Genomic DNA, 26,248 nt, shown 5'->3' with positions numbered 1-26,248 from the left:
CTCGTGCAGTTTTTGACAGATAAGAAAAAAAAAAATCCACAAAAAGATTAATTAAGACTATATTAGATAGTTTTATAGTGGCTGAAATTATAAAATAGTACCAATTACCCAATTGAACATGATTAGAAGTACGGACAAAACTGAGAAAAATAAACGTAATGTACAAATAGTAAATGCACAGAAAATATTATACGACAGATATTAAGAAAAGTATTTTCCTCACTTAATTATTAAGGCTTGATATTAAAATCAGAACATGAGAAGCTTTCATTTCATCAGAAATTATTCTGTGAATTTACATCTTTTACTTCTATGCTATATTAAATCATAAAATTTGAACTATCAGTGCAAAAAGCTATAAATTTTATTTGCATTTAAAGAACACAAACTTAGTTCAACACAACTAACTAAGTAGCATTACTACTAGATAGGTTAGTTGATTAGGTTTTTTACATTTCTTTTTAATTTTGTATGTGTTGTTTTTACTATGTTTGAAATACAAACTACACATTAAAAGTTAGTTACTAATCTGGATATCTTTTACAATCCCATGCAGTTAAAACTACAACATGTTAAAGTACATGCATGTTATTTTTTTAATAATTTTCAATGCATGTTAATCCTTGAAATGCAACACAATTCAGTACAAAATAATTCCTACCCATTATTTTACATACAGTGTATGAAATGTGCAAAGCAAACAAAAAAGTTACAATGAGGATGAAAGTTTTGAAAATTCAGGCAAATCAATGAAAGTGGTCTATGCGATATTCATAATGCAGTAAATTTTGCATAAAAGTTACCCATTTTTTTCTCTTTTGACACTGTCAAATTTATAGCCTTATATGCATTGAGTATGCAAAGAAAACATGAAGAAGCTATACACTGAAGACTCATGCAAATGATGCAGCTTTTAATTAATTAGTAAACATATAAAGAAAAGAAATGAAGCAAAAGTTATTTTACCTACATGTGTAAAACATTATTCACAAGGAATCTAACAAAGGACCCATGAATGAAAATCCAGAAATTTGATTTTATTTACAGGTTTTACTCAAAAAGAACTGTTTAAACTAGTTAAAAGTAAAGACTTGAGTTAAAGCATACAGACAAAAATAAATGAAGTGACTTTATTTTGAAGACAGGATATAAAAGATGACAAAGACCTAGAAAGTTTCTTATGTGCAATATCGTTGATGATAAAAAGAGGAACAGCTTGCAGAATGTTAAGTTCATTAGCCAGGATGGCAGCAGTTAGTCATTAGTCAGAATGGCATAAATGATTTTCACAATGGACAGAAGTGTAAAAGGTTGCATTTTTGTTTATATGGATGAGCTAATCAAATAGGGAGAGGGGCATAAAAACAGCAAACAGTTTGTGAAAAACACTTGTATGAAATTGGTTATTAGGTTTCATAACTAATACATCAAAGAAAGAAAAAGAATATTCTAGTTCAACTTTAAAAGTAAATTGCATGTTTTCATATAAAGTATACACTTCAAGAAGAAAATCTGTCAGGTCATCAGTAAGCTTGTCATAAAGAACAAACATGTCATCAACATAACATATCCATAAGGATAAACTAAACATTTGTAAAATCTTGCCAGATAGATTTTCACAGACATTGGAAAACAGCCCATGGCAGGGCCTTCAGCCTGCTTACAAAATTGTCCATAAAAAAAAACTCATTTGTTTGATATCCAAGCTTCGATTAACCACAACTGTTATTTACAGATAATATTACAATATAGTAAAAACTCTTCCTTTTCAGTGATGAGCCATTAAAAAAAAAGGGTAAAAAGAAAAGAAAAAGGGGGAGGGGGAAATTAGCTTCTTTTAGTTTCAAAAGAAAATCACGTGCCAAAATTCAAGCAAACATATTCTGTTCTCTTGAAGTTTTGGATCTCTGCAAAAGTTTCACAGTTTTTTTTTTTTTTTTTTTTTTTTTTTAAATATAAAATGCAAATGAATCAGTATAAAAACATAAAATTTCATTGAATCACATAAGGACCATTTTGCCATCTCCCTGGCAGCTGGGAAATTCCCTTTTTAAAAATGTCATTAGATTTATTCATAAAGACAGCATCAAAGTGCGGTCTGACAGTCTCAAAAAAAATTAACTCCACGCCATTCATAGGATTTTGAAATGACCTGAAGTGATGAAAATCCAAGGGGCAAGGTCTAGTGAATATGTGGCCTAATACAAAACACCCCAGACATAGCAAGTCTTTTTTTTTTTTTAAATTTGATTTGATTTATTTATTGACATTTATCTGATTTGCTTCGATTCCTGCTTTTAAAACTGCCATTTGGAAACCATATTTTTCTGAATTTATTGTCCGCTTCAACAGCAACAATTCATGGTATACAATTCTTTGTAGTCCCCCCCCACACACACACAAAGCATTTCTTTTTTGGGATGCAACTTCCTTCTTGATGTTACTATCATGTAACATTATTGTATAGGGCATTACTTGCACGGGCAAAATTTCTGTATTTAAACTTCTCAAACCATTTTCAAACTGTGTAATCAAAAACAGCCATTTGAACAAAAGCTATGCCATTGCAAGAAAGAATTACAGAAAGTGAGCAGAAAAGACCATATTTAAACATCTCCTTCGATAAAGTTCACTCTTTATCTGCAGAAATAAAATAATTAAAAGAAAACGCACTTCAATTTGAAAAACTGCTCAATTTTCCAGATGATACAATATGTTATACAGTACAAAGTCCGTAATCCGAACATCCATTATCTGGAATGATCTAGAATCCGGACCTCAAAGCCACAAACTTACGCATGCACATTTAATGCGCGCGCCCGCTATGTATGTGCGATGTGTGCTTCCGATACCATATGCTTACCCATGTGTGCTTCCGATAGTGAAAAAAGGTGACAGCGTATGCTCATGCACGTTGGAAGGATGCATCTCCAGATACATTAAAAAAATGCTTAGCATAATTTATAGCCAGCTACCATATTTCATGGTGAGGATGATGAAAATGATAGCAGCGAATTTGAAGTTTTCGGACATCGCAAACTAAAGGTGAAATGTTCCAGTTATTGGATTTTGTAAAGAAATGGGGAGAAGCAGTAATAAATGAAGATGATGTAACAGAAGTTTTTCACTGTGACGACAATGTCCCAATCATCAATCAATTAATGGATGGCGAAATCTGTAGTATGGTTCTAGATCCAGAAAATACTGCTTCCGATAGTGAAGAAAGGGACAGAGAGGTTATTGAAAATTAAAAAAATTTCGATTGACAAGTTAGTCGGTATTCTCAACACAGCAATTACAGGATTTGAACAGTGTAACTGAACAAGAAATTATGTCTGTTTATAGAATTAAAGAGAAAGTATTAGCACAAAAAAACGAAGCAACTTAAACAACTTACATTGAAAGAAATGTTTAATAAAGTTAAACAAATAAATATTGAGCTTTTTTTTTTTGTAAATTTTGGTACCCTTTAGATCATAATTGCTCTTTTTTTCATAAATTACGGTTTCATATTTTTAATTGTATAATTTCTGCATGCCATCTTACCAGATTTAATTTGATGATCTATAATCCGGAAAAACCCCTAATCCGGTATCACCAAAGTCCTGACGAGTCCGGATTACAGACTTTGTACTGTTTCAATATATTATTGCAGTGGCTTCTACAAATTTTACAATGTGCTGTATAATTTTTATTAGCTATCTGACCAGCACTTTTTCCCCTTACATGAAATAAATAACAGAGCATATGACCAAAGGGAATTGGAAGAATTAATACTGATGAGATACTGTTTAGTTAATAGTAGAAAAACACTCCTGTTTAACAATGAGCCATTTGTCAGGTCCTAGTCTCATATACTTGAAGTCAAAGCTTTTAATTATTTGTTATTTTATATATATTTAAAATATTTTTTGTAATTATATAATATATATATATAATGTTGTATGATCTTAAATCCATTTAGTGCGAAAATTTGGTTTGAAAGACAAAAGTCCACACCAAACATACATAACTAAATATGAGAAGCAACATGACCTTCTAGAAGCAAAGAACTTGTTACCACTCGATAAAATTATTTTCAAGTGACTGCAAGAAAAAAGTTTATCTTTTAAACAACAAACTTTCTGAACAGTAACTATAGAAGTACTGGGCGTTTCTCAGATTTGGACTGAAGACTCCTTTGAGGTACTTACAGTATCCAGCTTATGAGTGAATAGTTCCATGTATCTGAAAGCTTTTGCTTGATATTTTTAGCTTACAGTTGTCTCATTTAGTCACATTAACTGATGATTTTTTTCAATTTTCAGGGTGTCATTCACATAAACATTAAAAGAAACTCAGACTGACAAAGAAGTTTGAAATACCTCAGTGGTTTGTAAATGTTTACTCAGCTGTGAGAAACATATGACTGCTAAATGCCTAAAGGAGGCATTTCTTTGTAAAGGACATTCTGAAATCACTGGCTTATATTTCAGTTAATCTCATAAAGAAAACCATGAAAAACTTGTGCAGTCAGCCATAATAAAAAATCAGACCTGGCCCAAATTGGGAATATTTCAGCAGCCTTAATCGTTCAGCCATTGGGTAGTCACTCCGTGGGAGATATAAGTATCAAACAACACAGTATATATTTGCTAAGTAAGAATTTGCCACATGTAATATGCATTCAGAAATCAAGGTGATCAATTTATGTACAGATGCATCTGAAATGTCTAAAGCTATTCTTTATTTTCAACAAACACTAATTAGTTAAACATCAGTATTTAAAGCAAGCAAGCAATGAGATTGCAGCACTGAAGCATGTAAGTAAAAATTCTGCCTTTACAGGTATAAACGAAAGATGAATTTTTGAATTAATACTCCCCCCCCCATTGTATGCATATGTGTATTAAATGGGAAAAATATAAATAAAATATAAATCTTCAATATTTTTTTTTTATAATTTGAAGCATCTTTGTCTTACAATGGGATATAACTCCCGAGTATAATCCATTATCAAAAAAGGAATCTGGCCATTAATTCCATAGCTTTACAATCATATTATTTCCCTATACATTTACAGACTTAAGAGTAAATCCCTGGTTACAGCAATTTCTTGTCAAAGTGCTCAGGTAAAATAAAATACTTGAAGAGCTGGCCTCCATCAGTACTGCATACAGATGGAAATATATCCAACCCAATATTAGGAAGGGATTGCAAAGCCACCCATTTAATAAATATATATATATATATATATATATACATATATGTAAAATCTGAAAGCACTACTAAGAAATAATCATTTTATATTATGCCCAAAGGAACTTTTTTTTTTAATGTTTTGTGTGTTACCTTTATTAAATATCATTTTCTTCGCCCTTAACCTGTAAAATTAAATTCAACAGCTATATCACAAAATAATTAAAAAAAAGAGCATAGCTTTAGAATTTCCGATACACAGTCTCGCACACTGGAGATAAAAACTTCCCCCCCCCTCCTCCCCGTACAGTGTTGCCATTGCTTGCTTCGAAATCATTGATTTTGTTAATCAGAAATTCATTTTAAGTTTTACAAAATAGGAAATAGATGGTAAAACTAATTCCAAATGCGGACTTCCAGACGCCCATATTCGAGTGGACTAAATTATTTAAAATTTGATGCCTCTAGGTACCATTGTTTTTTCATTGCGAGACACATACATACATTTATGCAGATTCTTCATTATTTAATTTCCTTATTTATAATACAGAGCTCTAATATTTGGTGGCAACAATTTGAAAAGTGAAATGCTGTTTATAGTGAACCAATGCAAAATGGCAAAACAAAATTAATAGTCCTTTTGGGCTTAAAAAAAAAAAAAAAAAAAAGAATCTAATTAAAGAATGATCAACTACTGCAAGTTCATGATGTTCGTACTTCTGATTTCCAAATAAAGAAGGCAAAAGTTTAATTCTAAGTCAAAGCACAATCTAGCAACCTACATATTGTAACGCTTACTCATAAGCAAGATTTTTCAGAGATTTCAAGCAAACCATCTTGGCAAAATTACTGAGATACCTAATATACCAAGCATTTAATGAAAAATTTCATCCATTTAATAAACTGTCAGTCTATATTTTACCATCACAGCCTCTGTGCAATGAAAAAGAATCAACAAATTTCTAGAAGGTTACAACTTAAATTTCACATTAGCTGATAACTTAGGCACTCATTTTGTGTGAATAAAAAAAATTTATGATGGTTGTTCTAACCACAGCTTGTGGTAGGCATTTTGCTACCCAAGTGCAGTCTCTATGTGCAAGTGCAGTCCTCCATAAATTCTATAAATTTTGCCACTCTGCTTCCCATTGTCTCCCCTAAATTCTAAAAATTTTGCTACTTGATGCTTCTCAGAATTCTAAAAATGTTGCTCCTCCCCCCCAGTGCAACCACACAGGTTGCACCTACTCTGGTTCTAACTTATTACACAAATATTTAATTTGGTTGAAGTTAAGATAGGCTCCTCCATAGCTATGTCCCAGGAAATATGCAGTAACAGATCATTATTTTTGAATAGCACTCTCACATTGATAACAGAACTATTTCAGACAGTTTCCACAGCTCAAATAGCACAGGTTAATTGAAAATATCTGGATAAACCTGAATATTTATAATCTGCCTCGCAGACACCAAAAACCAGCTCATTCTTGCCGTAAGAGGACCACAACATAATGAAATTTTGCATACTGTTATACAGGAAGGTGCAGCACTTTCAATACTTATATGTGACTCACATTACCAAACCCAATTTCCTCTTTACTTTGACTTTACCAACATTGGCATGGTTAACAACCGAAGAATATTCTGAACTGACTGATGACTGGAAATTTATTGATAATGTGATGCACAGATTTTTCACACATATTACTTTTATAGTACAAGATTTTGATTTATGTTACTTAAGTCGACCGCTGTTATTTACATTAAAAGTCATGCTTCCATGGGCAATGCAACCAGTGCAGTCACACTGTAAGCAGATTTTTTAAATTTAGAAAAGCAGCTTGTAGCAAATCTACATATGGTAATTTTTTTTAGAATTTAGAAGAAACACTGCCAGAATTCATGCATAGTAAAAATTATAGAATTTAGGGAGGTGCTGGAAGCAGAATTTAAAGACTCGCAGATACCACACTTGGATAAAAAATGGTCAGCTTTGATCCTGATACTGCCACTGATATTACAACCAAAATTTTCCACTGGTAGATATTCCAATACCTGTGGCCAGATAGTGCACTTTAGTGTGACCAGATAGCGTAAAATTAATCTGGGAAACAAAAGCAAAACAAAATCATAGGATACTTATTATACAGATATATAAGTCACACTACAGAGCATACCTAAAAACAGGAAATCCTTTTCAGATCACATCAGATAGCCTATTTGTATAATATTTGGTAGTAGCAATAATAGCTTAATACTCATGATTAAGAACAGGTACTCTACATACTTGCGTATAAGTCGATCCCGCCGACTTTTGAGAAAAATAAATTTGCCACCGCTGATAAAACAACATGCCGATGTACTTGATAAAATTACACTCGCACTCTAGCAAGTTTTTGTTTCTTTCCATTTTAGCACATGATAAGCATGATGCAGTCGAAACATATCCCAAATCAAAAGGGAAGGTTTCCTTAAAAGTGCACATGGTTTTTTACACCATAGATTTTGAAACAAATCAGTCATTAGGGTGTTGTCGATTCAACCATTTTTCTGGGAGTAAACATGAACACCTGCTGGAAATGCTCTCAAATGCTGCGCAAACATATTTAATAAAAAACTAATAAATAAAATGGAAAGAATAAATAATTTTTTTTCCCTGTATGAACGATATATTTAATAATCAAGTTTGCCAATGTGTCATCGATCAGTGGTGGCGGATCTTGTTTTGCGTATAAGTCGACCCCCTACTTCAAAGTTTGATTTTTTTTTCTTAACATTGTCAACTTATACATGGGTATATACGGTACTTAAAAATTAAATTAAAAATTACCTTGTCATAGAAATTAGTCAAATGTGAAAAGGATAATTTTATTATTATTTGTCATTCACTGTATTAACAATGGGTGCAGATTATAAAATCATGTAAACTTTTTTAAATTACTTTTTTTACTTATTTATTATGCCATCATAAAAGTGATAGGATGGCATGAAGGATCACAGGGATTACTGTAACAGAAAGTTGCAAAAAAACATTTTGACAAACAATATGCAGTTTGTGCTTGAATGTTAAATTCATTGTTAAAGAAAAAATTGGCTCATAAATTAATCATGAAGAATTATGAATTATCAGTAAAGAAAATTCACCATGTCTCTTATAACAGTTATGATAATCTATCTACAGAATATTTTTAAAAGCTACACTAATTCAAAACCAGGAAATGGGCTTCACATATGCATATTATGTACAGACTATCAAATCAAAATCGTTTAGAATTTGTAGAATGAAAGATTATATTTGTTTCTTTCATACTTAGTGATCACCCCAAGACAGATTCTGTGCTAATGCTGATAAAGCAAGCAAGTATCTTGAATAAAACCCAAATTTATCTACTCTTCACACAAATTTTTACAAAATTTTGAAAACTGAAATGATGTCATGGATCTATTACAGATAATACACAATTGCTAACTATAAGGTATTCAACAATATGTTGACAAACTTAGCATACATCAGATAAATGCTCACAATTAGACAGATTATAAAGCTCATTTTACTCTTTGCCATGAAGATACATTTTAAAATGACACTTTTAAGAGCATACACTAAGGCTCCTACCAATATGAAATTGACAATTCTAATCGATAACTATTTTACAAAAGCGTAACTACCAACACTTTTTTTATTACAAAGATAGACACAGCACACACAAAGGCTCCTACTGATATGAAATTGACAAGTTTTTATTGATATATAATCTACAAAAGCACAAATTGGTAATTTTTTTGTTACAAAGATACAACAAATATGTAAAAACTATTTTTTAAAAAAGGTATAAAATGAGTTTTTTAAAATAAGAAAAACATCCACTTCATATGGTATAGTAAGCATTTAATAAATTCAATACTGTCTTCAAAATAAATAATACCTGCAAGGTAACATAAATCATATTGATTTTTACCATATCTACTCTTGTAGCTGAATTTTTACTGATTGTCATCAACTAATTAATGTTTTGTTCAAGAAATAAACATAGAATGCATATACATGTATATTTTCATCAAAGCATGGTCAGGAATGTTTTATGCATTTTGAAATGCTATAACATGAAAATAATTTTTAAGCAAATGCCAATGTACATTCATTGTATATGGATAATTAATGGGGTAGTAACATATATTTATCTCATTTTTCCATGTGGTGGTATAACATTGCTTCCCTTAACCATTATACACTTAAAAAAGCGGATAAAATTCCTCATTTTAAAACTTAGACCCAGCTGTTTTATTGTGATTAATATGCCTTATAGTAATACAAATAACAGACATTTTTCTTACTACCCTTCTTTATTATGAAAAAGTTCCTTGTTACCTTGCATCATGTGTAGGGCTGGTGCTGCAGATGATTTAACAAACAGAAAATGGTTATGGAGATAAATAAAAGAAATTTTTATGTCAGATACATTTTGCACTGTATGGCCTGTCACCACAGATGTGGATAAAATCAGATGATTAATAGCAGCTCGATTTGATAACTAGTGAGAATGGTGACCATTATGGTTTTGAGTCATATATGAAAGACTGAAAGCTCATTATTTTTGTACTACACTTGCTGGCCCTTAAAATTACAACACAAGGAAGGAATGATCTGACAAACGTCAAAATCACACGAAAGAAAGAAGTTGGGATATGCAAATCATTAATTAGTATTTCAGCAAATCTAGACGACGCAGAAGGGAGAAATGACATCTGAGAAAGAAGTCATATAATACAAGTTGCTCTCCAGCTAAATTTTTACTCCATTAAACACTGCTTATAATCAGAAAAACTGAACAAAGTCTCTGAGTGGAAGAGGTCAGTTATTGCCAACAGAATAGGTACTTGAGTTCCACCATGACATAGACAAACTACATATTTGTATGGAGACTTGGCAAAAATTGTTATACTGATGTTTTAGTTCACCCACCATACAACACAGATCTTTAGCTTTCATAGTACTATCTGTATACAGCTCTGCAAAATGCTTTTAATGGTTTAAAATTACCAGATTTAAGTTTCTTTACAAAACACATGGAGCAGATTTTAGGGAAAAGGGGAGAAAATAGAAAAAGGGGGGAAGGAAGCAATCACCAAAAAATTAATTACATTAATCAATTGGGTCAGTGTCATGAATTCTACAAACAAGGTACATTTCAACAATAAGAAAAGTGGACGAAAATCACTGACCAAAATATACACAGAATTCTTTACATGTAATACAAAATTTAGAAATAAATTATTTTAAAAACACTAAAAAATAGGGACAAATATATGTTACAACCTTGCAGCTATGACAAAGCATGTGAAAGACTATCTACCTGTCAAAAAAAAGGAAGAAAGTCATTATGGAAGATTTTTTTTAAGGAACACTGGCTTGTATTTATGCTTCACCTATGGATAGCCACGAAAACAACATAGCAACCTAGTTTTTTCCAGAACAAAGTGAATTTTAGATAACACATAAAACCAAATCAAAAACCAAACTATTATCAATGCCCCATGGTTTTTTTCCACACTGTCACTGATCTGTATTAATAGCACTAAATAGATGGAAATATGCAAAACTCATTAAGTCATTATATAAGGACGTTGAATTCATGAAATAAAATAAGGACGGAAAAGTCAAAACTCATAAACTGCACTGCATAAAAAAATTCACACTATAGGCTGACTTTTACAGATGTTGATTTAAAACTTAATTTTAAAAACTTTCATACTTTGGCTGTAGTAGCTGCCCAGGCAGTGTACTGGGTATGTGAGTCAACTGCGATATTAAAGAGCTCGGGTTCGAATGCCGGAGACGGCATGGATGTAAATTGTCTATCCCCTCGTAGGAGGCAATGGTGGCCACCTAATAGGAGCCTCTATAATAAAATGGCCACCACTTCTGGCCTTAGAAGTGGCCAATGTTGATAAGGCAAGTGCCCGCCATTCGAGGTGGGGCCTTTGGCTGTAATCACACATTCACACAAAAAAGTCTCTAAAAATATATAAACAAATATTACGAAACTCAATAACAAATTTTTTATACTTATCAGAACAAAAAGGGGAAAAATATTGTATTAGAAGTATTTATCAGTAAAAGAGCTTTAGAATGTTTATTAAACATTAAACAACATTTTAAAGAAATTTAAGGAATCATCTTTAAGACAGCAAAAGATCTGATCACAGAAATCAAGAAAAGTTAAAAGACTGAAATTCTAAAATTATATGTATAAAATCAATCATCCATTTCAACTTAAATACTACAGTAACAATATTACTTACTACACAATGTATGCAATTCAATGTCTGTCTGGCAGTTTAGTCTCCTATGTGTCATCTCTTAAGCGCCCAAAAATGGTTACTTTCTAGCATTCTAATATGTTCAACTAATTACTGATTCAAATTTCTTGTTATCCCATACATACAGTAATGCCTATTTTCCATGATTATCATTAATCAAATAATTATTTATTCTATCTTTTAAATCATCAAGTAAATATATGTATTTCCTTCAATCTCAGACAGAAAAAATTATTTAGAATTGCAGAACAATATAAGAAATTTCACATATCTAACTACAAATATTTTTTGCTCTTTTCAATCTATGCTAAATTTATAAACTATTATTTCCAGGTATGGTCATTTTAAAATTACAGTGTTATTAAATCCAAATTCTAAAAGTACTATGGCCTATGAAACTGCAAAGCTTCACTACATCAAATCTCACACAATTAACAACAGCTCAAAAAAAATTTCCACAAAGCCATTTGCATGACACACACTAAGTTCTGCATTCCAATCTGAAATTTATGAACATTATGAACTAATGTTTTTAACTTGTAACTTACATAATTTTAACTCCAAAATAAGCATTTTATGTACAGAGAACTAGCAATCAAAATTGCAATAATAGTAAGGCTACAACAGATCAACTTAAAATTGCATGATATGCAAATAATCATGAAAGATAATAAATTAATAGCAGTACACATATATGCCATTCATGTACCTCAGAAATACTCCTTGGTATCACTGTGCATGGGTAGAACAAAGAGCTACTGTTAAGTTTCGTATTTTTTTTAATTGTTCCTGTGCACAGGCAGCTTAAACTAGTTCATAAATTTCCTGTTAAGAAATATGGCTGCCTTAAAAAAGATTTCCAACTTTAATGGCTAGAAATCTATGGCATATTGAAACTGAAAAACTACCTTTTGAGAAACTAACATTTGAATTAAAACGGACTATTTGCATAATGATGCAAACATGAGGAAAAATAGACTCAATGAAGTGAAAAATCACAACAGCTGAATCATATGAAAGACCATGATAATGGACATACTATATGCATAGTTAATTACTGGACAGTACTGCCGCAACTCGAATATTAGAAACACAATGCACTGCAAAGCAACCAGTTACTGCACATACAATTGAACACTGACATACCACTGGGAAATTTTTGTCAGGTACCATTTATTCAGAATGCATATCATAGGTCTCTGAAACTGCAATGAGACCGTAGACTATTGCATATGATGGGATCAATGGCAGATAAAACTTTCATATGAATCCCCTCTGCAGCACTATGATGCCATCCAACAGTAGAACAGGGATAGGCAGAGTGAGTTCCACATCACATATCAGAGTACCAATCCATCATCTGGCATTGTGGTATGAGATGCCACTGGTTTCCCATTGTCACAGCACCAGATAACCACCATTACATATCTGAAGTGTAGCAGCCAGTTGCTAATTCTTTCTCAGGCCATACATTCACTAGATGTATCACCTAATAAATGCATCTGGTCATGATAGCACAATAACTAGCACAGCACAGACCAATCTTAGCTACAGCAGATGACATCTGATAACATACTGAAACTACTGAGTACTGATACCTCAAATACATAATGAATATAATTTCCCTTCTGTACTGGGATACAGAACGGCAGTTACCACCACTTACAGTGGCAATGTACTGACTTCTTTACATTACACATGTCAAATTAAGCAGCAATTATTTCTTTTTTATATAAAATATTATCTGTATTAAACATTTGGAGTTCATGGCTTTTTGTTACATACTATTGCACTTTTTCAGGCAACCGTATGTGTATTTGTATATGCCCCAAGAAAAGTGAGCACCAGTAAGCCTAGCTGAATGTTACAATATTTAATTCTACAATTCTCCCTAATTCAAAGCAAAAGGATCAAATTGCAAACACAAACAAATTCCTAATTCAAGACAAAAGGAAAAATTGCAAACAAAAATTATGAAGATAAACAGGAAGACAAGGAATGACAAACTGACTGCATTTCAAGTTTTGTCATCCTATAAGTTAAATGCCATGAAATTCTGCTAGAGTTAGCAGGTTCATTTTTACTTATTTCCTACTTTTAATCCTACAGCAGCTCTGCACACAATATTTTTTTTTAAATATTAATATGTCTTTCCTTTACTTTCATATGTATATATATATAAATTTTTGAAAAGTTAAATTATAAACAAATAGGCAAATTTGTTTTCAAATAAATTGTAAACAAAAGCCATAATTTTTTAAGTAATAAATAAAACTACATCATAATAAATAAAAATACATCATAATAAATAAAAATATAATAAATAAAAAATGCATAAATAGATGCAAATTTAGCAGGTGAATGAGAACAGTCAATAGCCGAGACTGACATCTGAATGAATATTAATTTTTAGATCTAAAAATTCAAACAGCAGAAAATACATGAAAATTAAAAATTAATACGAATGTTTCATCAATGTTAGACCTGAACATCGTCAGGATGTAGGTGAGCTTAACACTGATACAATTACCAGACCTAGTCCACCAGATATGTTTATGTTCATCCCAAATTAGCATAGGCTTCAAAATTTATTATTTTAAAATTATTTGTACCTATAAAATTTTAAAAACGCTACCCCTACATACACAGCCTGCCAAAAAAATGTAAATACAATAGTACAAACAACATTCAAAATAAAAATTCAAAGCGTCAGAAAATATCTGTTGGATCACATGTATAAAACTGGCCAAAAACAAAACTTCTCACAAGAAAACAATAAGCAATTGTGAGTAGTAAGTGCCTACTGAAATATAAACAATCTGAAATTATAACAGTGTTAAAAATTGGCATCTAAATACAAAAATACAATTACAAAAAAAGGCCAAGAATTAATTAAAATTTATCAAGCAGTAGCTACTTCTAAATGACTGTTGAAAAGAATGTAGAAAGGTTGTTGAGCAAGGTTATTATAGACAACACTAAAAATACTTTCTTACCCATTCACCTCATTCTTCCTTGCGGTTTAAAAATTGGCTTTATTATGTAAAAGAATATTCATAGTCTGTAGAGGAAGCCAGCTTTTTTTCAGAAGTTTCTTAAAAAATAATTAGGAATTTGATTATTGCCCACTATTTGTGAAAGTAATAAAATTTCCTGTTGCTATTGCTCAATTTATGTGCAAATATTATTGATACAAACTAACTGATTATAAATAGCATTTTCTACAGCCTTTTCGAGATGTTACTGCTCCATTTAATTAGCTTAATTGAATGAAAGTTAATCTGACTTCTTGATAATTAAAAATGCCAAGATTCAGAAAATTAACAGTCAGTTTTGCTCTGAGTTAGTGTTATTAAGATACGAGAAGGAAATACTGCTAGACTGGATGTGATTAAAATTGTTGAAAGTAACAAAAAAGAAAGTAATGTGAACGAAAGAAATCTGGGCCAGATAAGGTAACTGTATCAATAGGCTTACCTCCTGACAATGCTCAGATCTGACAGTGATAAAATGACCATACCAATTTCAATTTTTAATTTTCATGTATTTTTGAATTTTTTAAAAGTTAAAAATTTAAAACATAATGTTCGTTCAGATGTCACTCTCAGCCAAAGACTAGTGACTATAATTCATTCAACTTCTAAATTTGCATCTATTTTTATATTTTTCGTTTCACACAATAATTAATTTTGTTTACAATTTAGTATTTAAAAAAATTTACTTATTTGATGATAACTTAACATGTTTAAGTAATTTATGTCAATTTTAGCAGCAAATGCACAGGGTTCTAGGTTTGAAAGTCATTCTTGCAATTTACTTTTTTCAGTTTTATATTAGTTTGTGTCTGAGAAAGCAACTCAATATATTCTTTTATTATTATTTATTACTCTTATTTTAATAATTCAAGGACTTTCCAATTTTAAATTAATCTATTACTTACAGGCAAAACTGAGGTTTCAAGATTTTCCTTCATAAATCTTTACTGTAATTAAGGCTAGCCCCCTTTCTACTTTTATCATCTTGCTGATTTGAAATACAGGAATGTAAAAATTCCAATTGTTTAACATACAGACAGACATAATGCCACACCAACTAACCCAACTTGGTGAGAGAAAACAGTCACTCTGAAAAACATCTAATTGTATTTACTCTATTACTTGTAACAAATGTACGAAGGTTGATCCAAAAAAAAAGTTTACAAGCAGAAGCATTTGAAACATAATAAGTGTGGAGCCAATATTTCCACCCAGGGTGGTTGACAGATGATGCTAGTTGTCCTACAGAGGTTCTACGAGTAAGTAGTGTCAGTACGCAGACACTTAAGAGCAACAGTAATGGTTATGACGTCTAGAAAAGTGGTCTCGCATAGAAGTGCGAGCCGTAATTCGATTCTTATGGGCCAAGAATGTGGCCGCATCCGAAATTCACAGACAAATCGTTGAGGTATACGGGGACAAAGCAATGAGTAGACAACAGGTAGCGAAATGGTGTCATTCTTATCAAGCGGGCAGGGAGCATGTGGAAAACCGCAATATGGTAGCGAGCGACCATCCAAGTTCTTCAAGGATGGATATCAATACGGCACGTGTTGAAGAAATCATCCAAAGGGATCGACGAGTAACCGCGCGTGAGATTGCCTCAGAGTTGGACCTGAGTTATGGCAACATTCAGCATATGGTAACCGATGAGTTGCGATATTCCAAAGTTTGTGCCCGCTGGGTTCCATGTGCGTTGTCCACGGAGCATAAGGCCACTCAAATGACGTGCAGCCTCACATTTCTTCAGCGATACCATTCAGACGACCAACAGTTCATTGATCGCATCGTTACCGGTGATGAAACATGGCTTCATCACTTCACCCCCACATCCAAAAGAGCCACGATGGAGTGGAAACACGCTGGATCACCGACAAGGAAGAAGTTTAAGGTCACATCCTCTGCCGGTAAAGTGATAGCAACCATTTTCTGTGATATGACTGGTGTTATCCTAATCGAGTATTTGGAGGCGTGGCCATACCATTAAGGCCGATCGTTATTGTGCCACCTTAACGAAATTGCGTAAAGCCATCCGATGCAAACGGCATGGATTACTGAGTAAAGGCGTCATTCTTCTGCATGACAATGCCAGGCCCCATACAGCTTGCCAGACTCAGGAATTGCTGCAAAAGTTCAAGTGGGAGGTCTGGAATCACCCATACAGCCCCGATTTGGCTCCAAGTGACTATTTCATTTTTCCGGCGTTGAAGCGATAGTTATCCAGAACACGGTTCACCTAACACGGAACCGTTTTCAATAATCTCAGACGATGCAGTGAAAACAGCTGCCGAGAAATGGCTCAATGAGCAGGGTCCTGATTACTACCAAGATGGGATAAACAAGTTGGTCGAACGTTCTGACAAATGCCTAAACAGGTTTGGCGACTATGTGGAAAAGTGAAGGCCAGATGTGTCTCTTGATTCCCATTTGTATCTTGTTTCTATTGTTAATAAATACTTTTCCATTTGCCTTGTAAACTTTTTTTTGGATCACCCCTCATAGTAAGGTTTGTATAGGACAGACTAAAAACAATCACAAATTAACAACTACAGAATCTCGCATTAAAATGAATTTACTTGCATCAGCTCAAACTTCTCAGACCACAGCAGAAATAGAACATTTTAAAATACACAGTTTCACTGATATTTCAATTAAAATTTTAGATTTTATTCCTTATCTAAAAATCAGACGTTTCAGAGAATCTGTACATTTTGAAAAACAGGGACTTAACACTTACCTTAATAAATCTACTTTAGATTTTTATCATACTACTTATGGAAGATTTAATATTTTCAATAAAAACACTCTTAGAATAACTAGATGAGGCAAAACGAGTGCAAACAAAATACTAGTGGTTAATATTAATAATACTAGCCATTAATGTTAATAAACTTACACTTAAGTTCATTAATTTATTTAATTCTGAGATTTCACTTTAAAAAGGTGTTACGTTACTGCACACATTTACCAACAGTCAATTATCACAACTTCAATATTATTTCATAGGTACTTTCAATGATTTTTCTGATATTAAAGACCTTGTATTAGATTTTATTATACTTAAATTTCAAAGTAACAGAAAGATGATAACCATTAATTGCTGTCTTATTAACTTCCTACATCCTGCCTTCCATTGAATAAATTTCAAAAAAATTTTTAAACATCACAATATCTTTTCCCACAATAGATTCCAGGACTCGTGTTTCAAATACAAAAAAAAAATAAATAAATAAATTAGTAACTGGCTTTCCAACCATCACAAACTGGACTGAAAAGCAACTTGCTACTGCAGTGATGTAGCTTGTTTTTCCTTCTCGTATGGATTCTCCCAATAAGCATATTATTACTGGTAATTTTGATACAGTTGGAAGATTATTCCTTAAGCTTATGAAACAGAATACTAAATTTAAGCCAGTTAGTTGGCTCAGTTAATAAGTCACTATGCATTAAAAGTGTTGAAGATAATACAGATGACTTCATTTTAAGAACCAGCTTCAAGCTTTGCCTACCTACTCAGACCTCTATGGAATGGAAACATATACAGTACAAAGTTCGTAATCTGGACTCGTTGGGACTTCGGCAATTCCGGATTAGGGGTTTTCCTGGATTATAGATCATCAATTTAAATCTGGTAAGATGGCATGCAGAAATTGTATGATTCAAAATATGAAACCGTAATTTATGAAATAAAGTGCAATTATGATCTAAAGGGTATCAAAATTTACAAAAAAAGCTTAATATTTATTTGTTTACTTTATTAAACATGTCTTTCAATGTAAGTTGTTTAAGTTGGTTCGTTTTATGTGCTAATACTTTCTCTTTAATTCTATAAACAGACATAATTTCTTGTTCAGTTACAAAGTTCCACTGTTCAAGTCCTGTAATTGCTGTGTCGAGAATACCGACTAACTTGTCAATCGAAATTTTTTTCGTTTTCAATAATCTCTGTCACTTTCTTCACTATCAGAAGCAATATTTTCTAGAACCATACTGCAGATTTCACCATCCGTTTATTGATTGATGATTGGGACATTGTCGTCACAGTGAAAAACTTCTGTTATATCATCATTTATTACTGCTTCTCCCCATTTCTTTACAAAATCCAATAACTGGAACATTTCACCTTTGGTTTGCGATGTCCGAAAACTTTCAAATTTATGGCTATCATCTTCATCGTCCTCACCATGAAATATGGTAGCTGGTCATAAATTATGCCAAGCATTTTTTGTCGTATCTGGAGACGCATCCTTCCAACGTGCATGAGCATACATAAAGCATACAAAAAAAAAGTTTGTGGCTTTGAGGTCCGGATTATAGATCATTCCGGATAATGGACGTCCAGATTATGGACTTTATACTGCATTGAACAATGGCAAAATAGCGTTGTCTCAGCAGCAAAGTTCTAAAAGTTTTTATTTCTTGCAAGCACTCAAAAAAAAAATTTCTAATCTTAGGGCTAAATTTTCTATAACTAAAAACAAAGTCGGTTTTCAGCATCATTTGCAACAGCTTTCTTGATGAAAGCGAACTTAAACAAGCAGTTACTTATTTTGTTGCTAAAAGTAACAAAAGAGCAATTATTAAATAGAAACATCATGCTTTTCACCAGACATCATGCTTTCAATAAACGTCATGCTTTTCACAGAACTCTAAAATTATTTCTTAATTCTGAGTTCAGTAGATCTTCTAACTTATATGCACTGCCTAAGTTTCAAAAGAGCTCAGCCAAGTTCAAATTTATTCCTAATGGCACCAAGAACTATAAGAATATATGACTACAATTTTTCTCTTAAATTCAAACAGATTTGTAAACTTATTTTTGAAAATGCAAACAAAGAAAAACACTTCAATTGCATCATTTATAACAACCATCCTGTGATTAAAATTGTAAAAGAGAGCAATATACTCAATATCAATTGCTATGACTTTTATACACCACTGCCAATGAAAAAAATTTATACCAGTCTATTAGAATTATCCATGTTACAGATATGTAAAAGTTTAGATACTATTAGCTGAAAGGTATATCTTCACTGCTCTCTTTTTCACAATTACATTTAGTTCCGAGATACTACTTTTCTGCAAATTAATGGCATCCCTATGGGAATGAATTATTCTACTCAAATAAGTAACCTTTACTTATTTACTAAAAAGTAGAAATTCCAATAGATATATTGATGATATCATTCTTTTAACAATTTTAACCTCATCGAATCTAGCAATATTCACCCTTCCTGTCTCAAACGTAACAAGACCAACTGAGATTGATCAGTTTAATCAGCTGTCGATTTTCTGGATCTTAACATTGTTAATTACCAAGAAGTCACATTACTTGATAAAAGAGATTTCAACTTTAATTCTATTAAGCTACTTAATTGGAACAGTAACATCTCCAAAAAGGTTATAGGAAATACTATTTATAACCAATTAGCTTGTATAAAAATATTTTAATGGAAGTCGACATACGAGAAATTCTATTGCTTTCACAAACATTTGCCAATAATCAATTTAATAAATATGTTTTAAGGAAAACTAAAACTGAAAAAAAGCTGGCATCTATAAACAGCAAAATTTTTTTTAACATAATGAAGCCCATTTTTAAACTGCAAGGAAGAAAGAGGTGAATGGGTGAGAAAGTACTTTTAGTATGTAAAATTTGTAAAATATGTAATTTACTGTAAATTTGCATTTTTATTTCTACCATTATGGCTGTAACTTAGACTAATGAGGCCATTTCAAATTTTCTGAAAGTTGCTACTGCAGCCAAAATAACATGAAGAGCTGTTAGTCTGTTCTATTTTTCTTTTCCTTAACCCTTTAACTGTCAAGTTATTTTGATGATTTGGGTACACAAATTGTCAAATTATTTTATTGCAAAAACCAAATGTTTAGTACAACATAAAATATACTTAAGTAGTTAAAAATTGATATTTTGACGTACATGGGTAAAATTTTTAAAGTTTTGTAGCCACTGCATATTTTCTTTGAGGCAGCTGTCACTCAACATGGCAGTTGCAAAGTTCGCTTCTAGTGGAGCATTATTTTCTAAAAATAAAAATATTAACTATTTTCTAAAACATAATAAATATAAGTGAATACCTATTAGTAGTTCAGTAATTCAGTCTTATGTGGTACAACTGGAAACACTTTTCCAAGCACAAACCAACTCCACAATCACTACACCAGAATCGTGATTCCTTCCTTATCTTTTCCCCATTTTTATCCTTTTTCGAACAACACACTTTGCACTGTCTTGTAGGCTCACGTTTCGCAGGAATAGGAGGAAAATGGGATATAAAATGTCGTTCAGTAAGACGGGCAGGGTTATCTATTGTAGGTGGTCTGCCAACATTCTTTTGTCCAGAAGCTGCATCATCATATTTATGTAAAAGCTCTTCTACAACTTGGATTCGAAATTCTAAAAATGTAATACCTTTCCCAACTACATTTTTATAGAGTAAATATGACTTCCAAAGTATCTTGTCTAGTAAATGTAAAAATATCTTTTTATAATATTTTTATAACGTTTTCGGATTGTTGGATGAAAGGATATTTCCTAATCACAGCGATCTACACCACCCATATTTAGACTGTAGTCAGAAACAATCTTAGTCTTGAGTATATCGCCATTTTTTTATTTTTTGAGGCTGACCATGGAAGTATCATGAATACTGCTCATCAGACACACATCCTTCATCTTCGGTTGAAGAATCTAAATCATCTATATAACGTTTCAAAGAACTGGATGCCATTTTACAACAAAAAGATCCCATGCACCTTGAACCAAATAACCTCTAACCTTTGAAATCTTCAGTAAAGTGCTGTCATCTATTGAACTGAGAGCACATTAACTTTTCCCAAGATACAGTCGGGTTTGACAAAGAGATGAAGCTGAAATAAACGTCTCCCGATATATATTCGGGTATAACAATACGATGCACTCAAAAAAAAATTACCCCGAGTAATACTCGGGCGTGACATTTTTGAACACTAGTGCTGTGCCCGAGATTATCCCGGGCATGACAGTTAAAAGGTTAATTTTTGCCAGATTTTGAATTCCATTTTTTAAAGTTTTTATTTAAGTTCATATAGCAACTATTTCACCAATATTATTAGGCAAGATTAAAGGCTGCTCTGAGTGCAGATAATTTCCGCATCCACATTCTTTCCAACAGTCATTTAGAAGTAGCTACTGCTTGAGTAAGTTTTAATTAATTTGTATGATTTTTGTAATTAGATTGAAATATGAAATATTGATTAACAAATTTGCTGCCGATCAGCATTACATTTTGAAAATATGTGCTGGTACTGGCATGGAGTGAAGGTTAGAAACTAGTTGTCAATGTATGTAGTTTGGAATGAAAACAAAGTTCCATTTCGTGCAATGACCATACACGAATAACATTCAGAAATATAGTTTGCAATAATATCATTGTAACTGTCTTATAACAAATTCATTTGTAATATATACATATTTGTTTGTTGCATAGTTTCATTTAAAAATAATGCATATTATTGTTACTAATTTTGATTCATTTTTAAATATCATGTACCAGGGCTAATGCAGCATTGTAAAAATAAATTTACCTCTAGTGCCAATCACACACTGGTGTGCAGTCATAAAATTCTATGCTTAAAGGCTTAGCAATCAATATGGTAGACATAATAATCTTTTGTTACCTCTTTTAAATCATATTTCTCATAAAGTCGGCATATGGGTACAATCCATTTCTATGACACAGTATTAACTATCAACACAACTTCACATGACCAGCAGTGAAAGTGTTAATGTTTATTAAATTCCAGATTCTTTATACTTAAGTAGGCATTTACTGCTTACAACTGCTTATAGTTTTCCTGTAAAAAGTGTTGCTTTTCCCCACTTTGCCATTTTTATGCATACGACCCAACGGAAATTTTCTGATGCTTTGAATTTTCAATTTGAATGTAGTTTATACTATTGTATTTATGCTTCTCTGACATGCCAGATATGTAGGGAAAGAGTCTTTAAATTTTCAGACATAAAAAATGTTTTTTGAAAATGGTAAATATTACATTTCAAAGCCTCAGCCAATTTAGGATTAACAGAAATACATCTACGACAGGTATGATGATTATATAGGTGTCATACCTACCTACATCCTGACAATGTTAAGGTCTGGCAGTGAAAAAATCAACATATTAATTTTTAATTTTCATTTATTTTAATCATGTAATTTATTAGTTCAAAAAAAATTGCCTACTTGGTAATAATTTAACATTTTAAAGAAATGTATATCAATTTTAGCAGCAAATGCACAGGATAATAATTCTGAAAGTCATTCTTGCCATTTACTTTTGTCAGTTTTATATTAATTTGTGTGTTGTGCATGTAAGTGCACATGCATGTACATTTATATATGTGTGCGTGTGTGTGTTTACACAAAAAAACAAAACCAAATGTTGGGTATTATTGGTGACTGGAAGAAAGCATTACTCATTGCAGAGTATCAGTAGCATGGCCATCACCTTGAATCTTGTTTGAAATTTTTAGCAGAGTATCAGTAACAAGAAACAGTACAAACAGAAATGGAAGCAGCAGCAACATAAAAGATCCTTCCATCATTCATAAGGCCAATCTCATTTGAGTCCCAGACTTCAGGATTGGATCAGATAGAAGCGGAAAAAAAAATAACAGGCCCATAACAGCCAAATTGTGTCAACTTAGATACTTATTCCTTTAAAAAATAAAGTATGAAAAAATTAAATGCAATATAAGGTATATGAAAATTCTAAAAATTTTTAACTTCAATTTTGATTAAAAAAGTTCATCGACAAATCACGATAGATACCATAATACTCATACTCTTCAACAAGTAGCACTTTCAACCCACCACTCAAGACCTAAATTTGAGTTAGATTCCTGCAATGACTGTTGAAATAGATGTTATTAGGCTTTTCAATCATATTATACTTAGAAAGAAAACAACTATAATAATAATGAAAATAAAGTTAGTTTAAAACTTTTTTTTAATGTGAAAAGGTTTGTACAACAGGCATTTCTCTGCTAATTAATATAATTACCTTGCAATATCATTTTTATCAAAAGGCTTATGTTACAATATGTAATTTCCTATTAATACCTATAGTTAATAAAAATCAAAAATTCAATTTTATTGTGTAAAACAACAAATAATTCTCACTGTGTTTTTTTGCACTACAACGTTGTGAATGTAACCCCCCCCAAAAAAAATATCTTTGATAAACTACAAAAAGTTTGATAATGCACTAATTATCAGGTTAGCAAGGGAATACTATATATTAGATTAAGCATAAATAGTTGCAAATCTCTGACTAATCTTGACACAGAATAGAAAGTAATAGAGAAAGCAAAAATTATGCAAATATTTTTCATGCGTATTATATAGAAATAAAGAAAAATCTAGCAACATTTGACAATGCAACAATAACAACAAACGATGAAAGTTGGAATATATCATTTCTTCCTTTAAAAAATAAACTAAGAAAAAATCATAATAGCATAATGCAGATGACACATGCAAGCAGCAGGGAAAAAAAAAAAACTTTTAAAAACTTACTACACATGCAACATAAGTGGCAAATGATAGAAATTCTTAATAAACAATTGCAAAAAGTTTCAAACTTCTGTAGATGATATTGGAGCAGACAATTTCTGGAAAGAGTAAACATGTAACATATAGATCATAATGAAAAATATACAGCATGCAAACAAGCTTTGTATCAAACAAGTTTTGATTTAAAAAAAAAAATAATATAACATCATATTCAATTTTGAAAGCCTATAACATGTAATGAAAAAAAAAACTGAACATACTATAAAATATCTTGCTTACGAATCTAAAACTCAACCTTGAAATATATTTATTCATCAACAATTACATAAAGCATTCAATCTTCCATTAACTACCAATCAGAGTTTAACAATTATATTACTTAAAAACATGCTAGGAAATTCTATAATGCTTGAAATTGAATAAAATATCAACTCCCATCCCCAAAAAATCCTCTCATTCATTAGTATCATCATGAAATACTATATGCACGAATATGAGTTCTCAGGAAAGAATAAACATCCTACAAATTATAAAATGCTAAAAATAGTCTTGCATTTAAAATTAGCAATCTTGCATTTAAAATTAGCAAAAAGTCAATTTAGTATATGAAAAATAAATAGAGTAAATCACTACTTCACTTTAATCATTGATTTAAGACACAAATACTGATGGTACAGAAGAAAGTAGTATCTACAATGACAAGCATTTTAATAAACAAGGCAACTGCATTAAAATGAGAAAATGACACTGCAAAAAAATAAATGTAAGATTTTAAGCAAAATTCATCTGCCCTTTATAATTTTTTTGCTTGGTGCCTCACTTTGAACTGTGATGTTTAAAGTCATATATATACTAAACAAAAGAAATTTGGGTACTTCTTCGTTATAGCGGCCCCTGAGATTGAATAAACTAAGATTTCTTGCCACAATCTGGCTACGAGTTCTTACACTTCACCATGTGATCATATATCAGCACCGGGTAGGTGTTCTTATACCTCGCCTCATAATCGTATATTAGCATCATGCTGCATTTTTGCTCTTGCAGCCTGTTCTTACATTATTCCTTTCTGATGAGGTTTTCGAATTCACACTGTTTATTTTAAAATACATTCATTGCATTTTTTGTGAATATCAAATTAACATTCTTTAATTTACCAGGTAATGAGGAAGATGCCATATCATTTTTCAATAAAGAGGTTTTTTACCTGACAAATGAGTATGCAAAAATGGCCACAACATGAAATTTTATGCTAACGATGAAACCATTTGGAGATACAATGTTAAAAATTTCAAAAAGAAGGGCCTCCACATTGAAAATTTGTTCAGTAGTTCCAGAATATCATTTGTCACTGCTTTTAGATTTATGCATTCTTGGGCAGAGGAGCTGACGTCCATGAAACTGTATAACAAACAGTTTAATATGGGTGACATCTCAATAAGTGCTGCAGTTGAACAGCTGAGCAGGTGCTTCTGTTTACTGGAATAATTACATAAGATAAAATAATAATAACAAGGATTCTTAAAAACATGCTTAAGAAATTACATATGAGTATTTTTGTAATATCATATAATGTATTGTTTATTTTTACATTCACGCTTCATGAGCATGGGGAAATTATAGTTGAAATCTCGGCACAAATCTAAAATCACCAAACATGATTGAGGCCGCTGTAACAAAGAAGTACTAAAATTTGATTATTAAGTAATGCATTGTATTAAGCAATGCATCAAGTAATGCTGAGTAAGTAATCCACTTATAAATGGTTTTTGAATGGAAATGTTTAATTCAAAAATATGAGGGATTTAAAAGGAAACACTTAAAATACAGCAGTTCAGTATTAACTATGCTGCAGTTTCACCTTGTCAGTTGTGCGTTATTATAACACTTATTAAAATGATTAATTTATAGGTGTATTTCATTTTCTTCTGTATTACCAGTCTTTATATCCTAAATTAAGTCATATATCAAAGATAAATTAGACTCTGTTACTTTAAAACAGACCTCTCAAAGCAACTTATTGTCTCCTCCAGCTTCTCCAGTAATCATGGCGCCATCTAAATATATTCAAGATCCTATCACTTTACTTCAATTTAATATGTTTCAGTTCTATCTTATGTCGAATTACATTACACAAAATTC

At 31.7% G+C, this 26,248-nt stretch overlaps 1 protein-coding gene across 12 annotated transcripts in view; it reads right to left on the bottom strand.

Annotated features, from left to right (window-relative positions):
• The window catches only part of LOC118194583 (inositol polyphosphate-5-phosphatase A-like), a 162,289-nt gene that overhangs the window by 121,787 nt on the left and 14,254 nt on the right, over positions 1–26,248 (bottom strand). For 9 of the 12 annotated variants that reach the window (XM_085807462.1, XM_085807463.1, XM_085807470.1 and 6 more), the window contains exons 2-3: positions 24,113–24,207; positions 20,476–20,579 (exon numbers count right to left, since the gene is read on the bottom strand). The exons of 1 other annotated variant lie outside the window; for it this stretch is intronic. In XM_085807462.1, coding sequence (XP_085663588.1) covers positions 20,476–20,579; positions 24,113–24,207 — 199 coding nt within the window. The remainder of the gene's footprint in view (positions 1–20,475; positions 20,580–24,112; positions 24,208–26,248) is intronic. 2 more of the 12 variants (XM_085807474.1, XM_085807473.1) reach the window with 1 other exon arrangement.

The sequence above is a fragment of the Stegodyphus dumicola genome, chromosome X1, assembly GCF_044657685.1.
Source record: "Stegodyphus dumicola isolate Sdum_Otavi_A_Nest chromosome X1, ASM4465768v1".
Lineage (NCBI taxonomy): Eukaryota > Metazoa > Arthropoda > Arachnida > Araneae > Eresidae > Stegodyphus > Stegodyphus dumicola.
The sequence above is the reverse complement of the archived record's forward strand: the minus strand, read 5'-3'. Positions and strand labels throughout refer to the sequence as shown.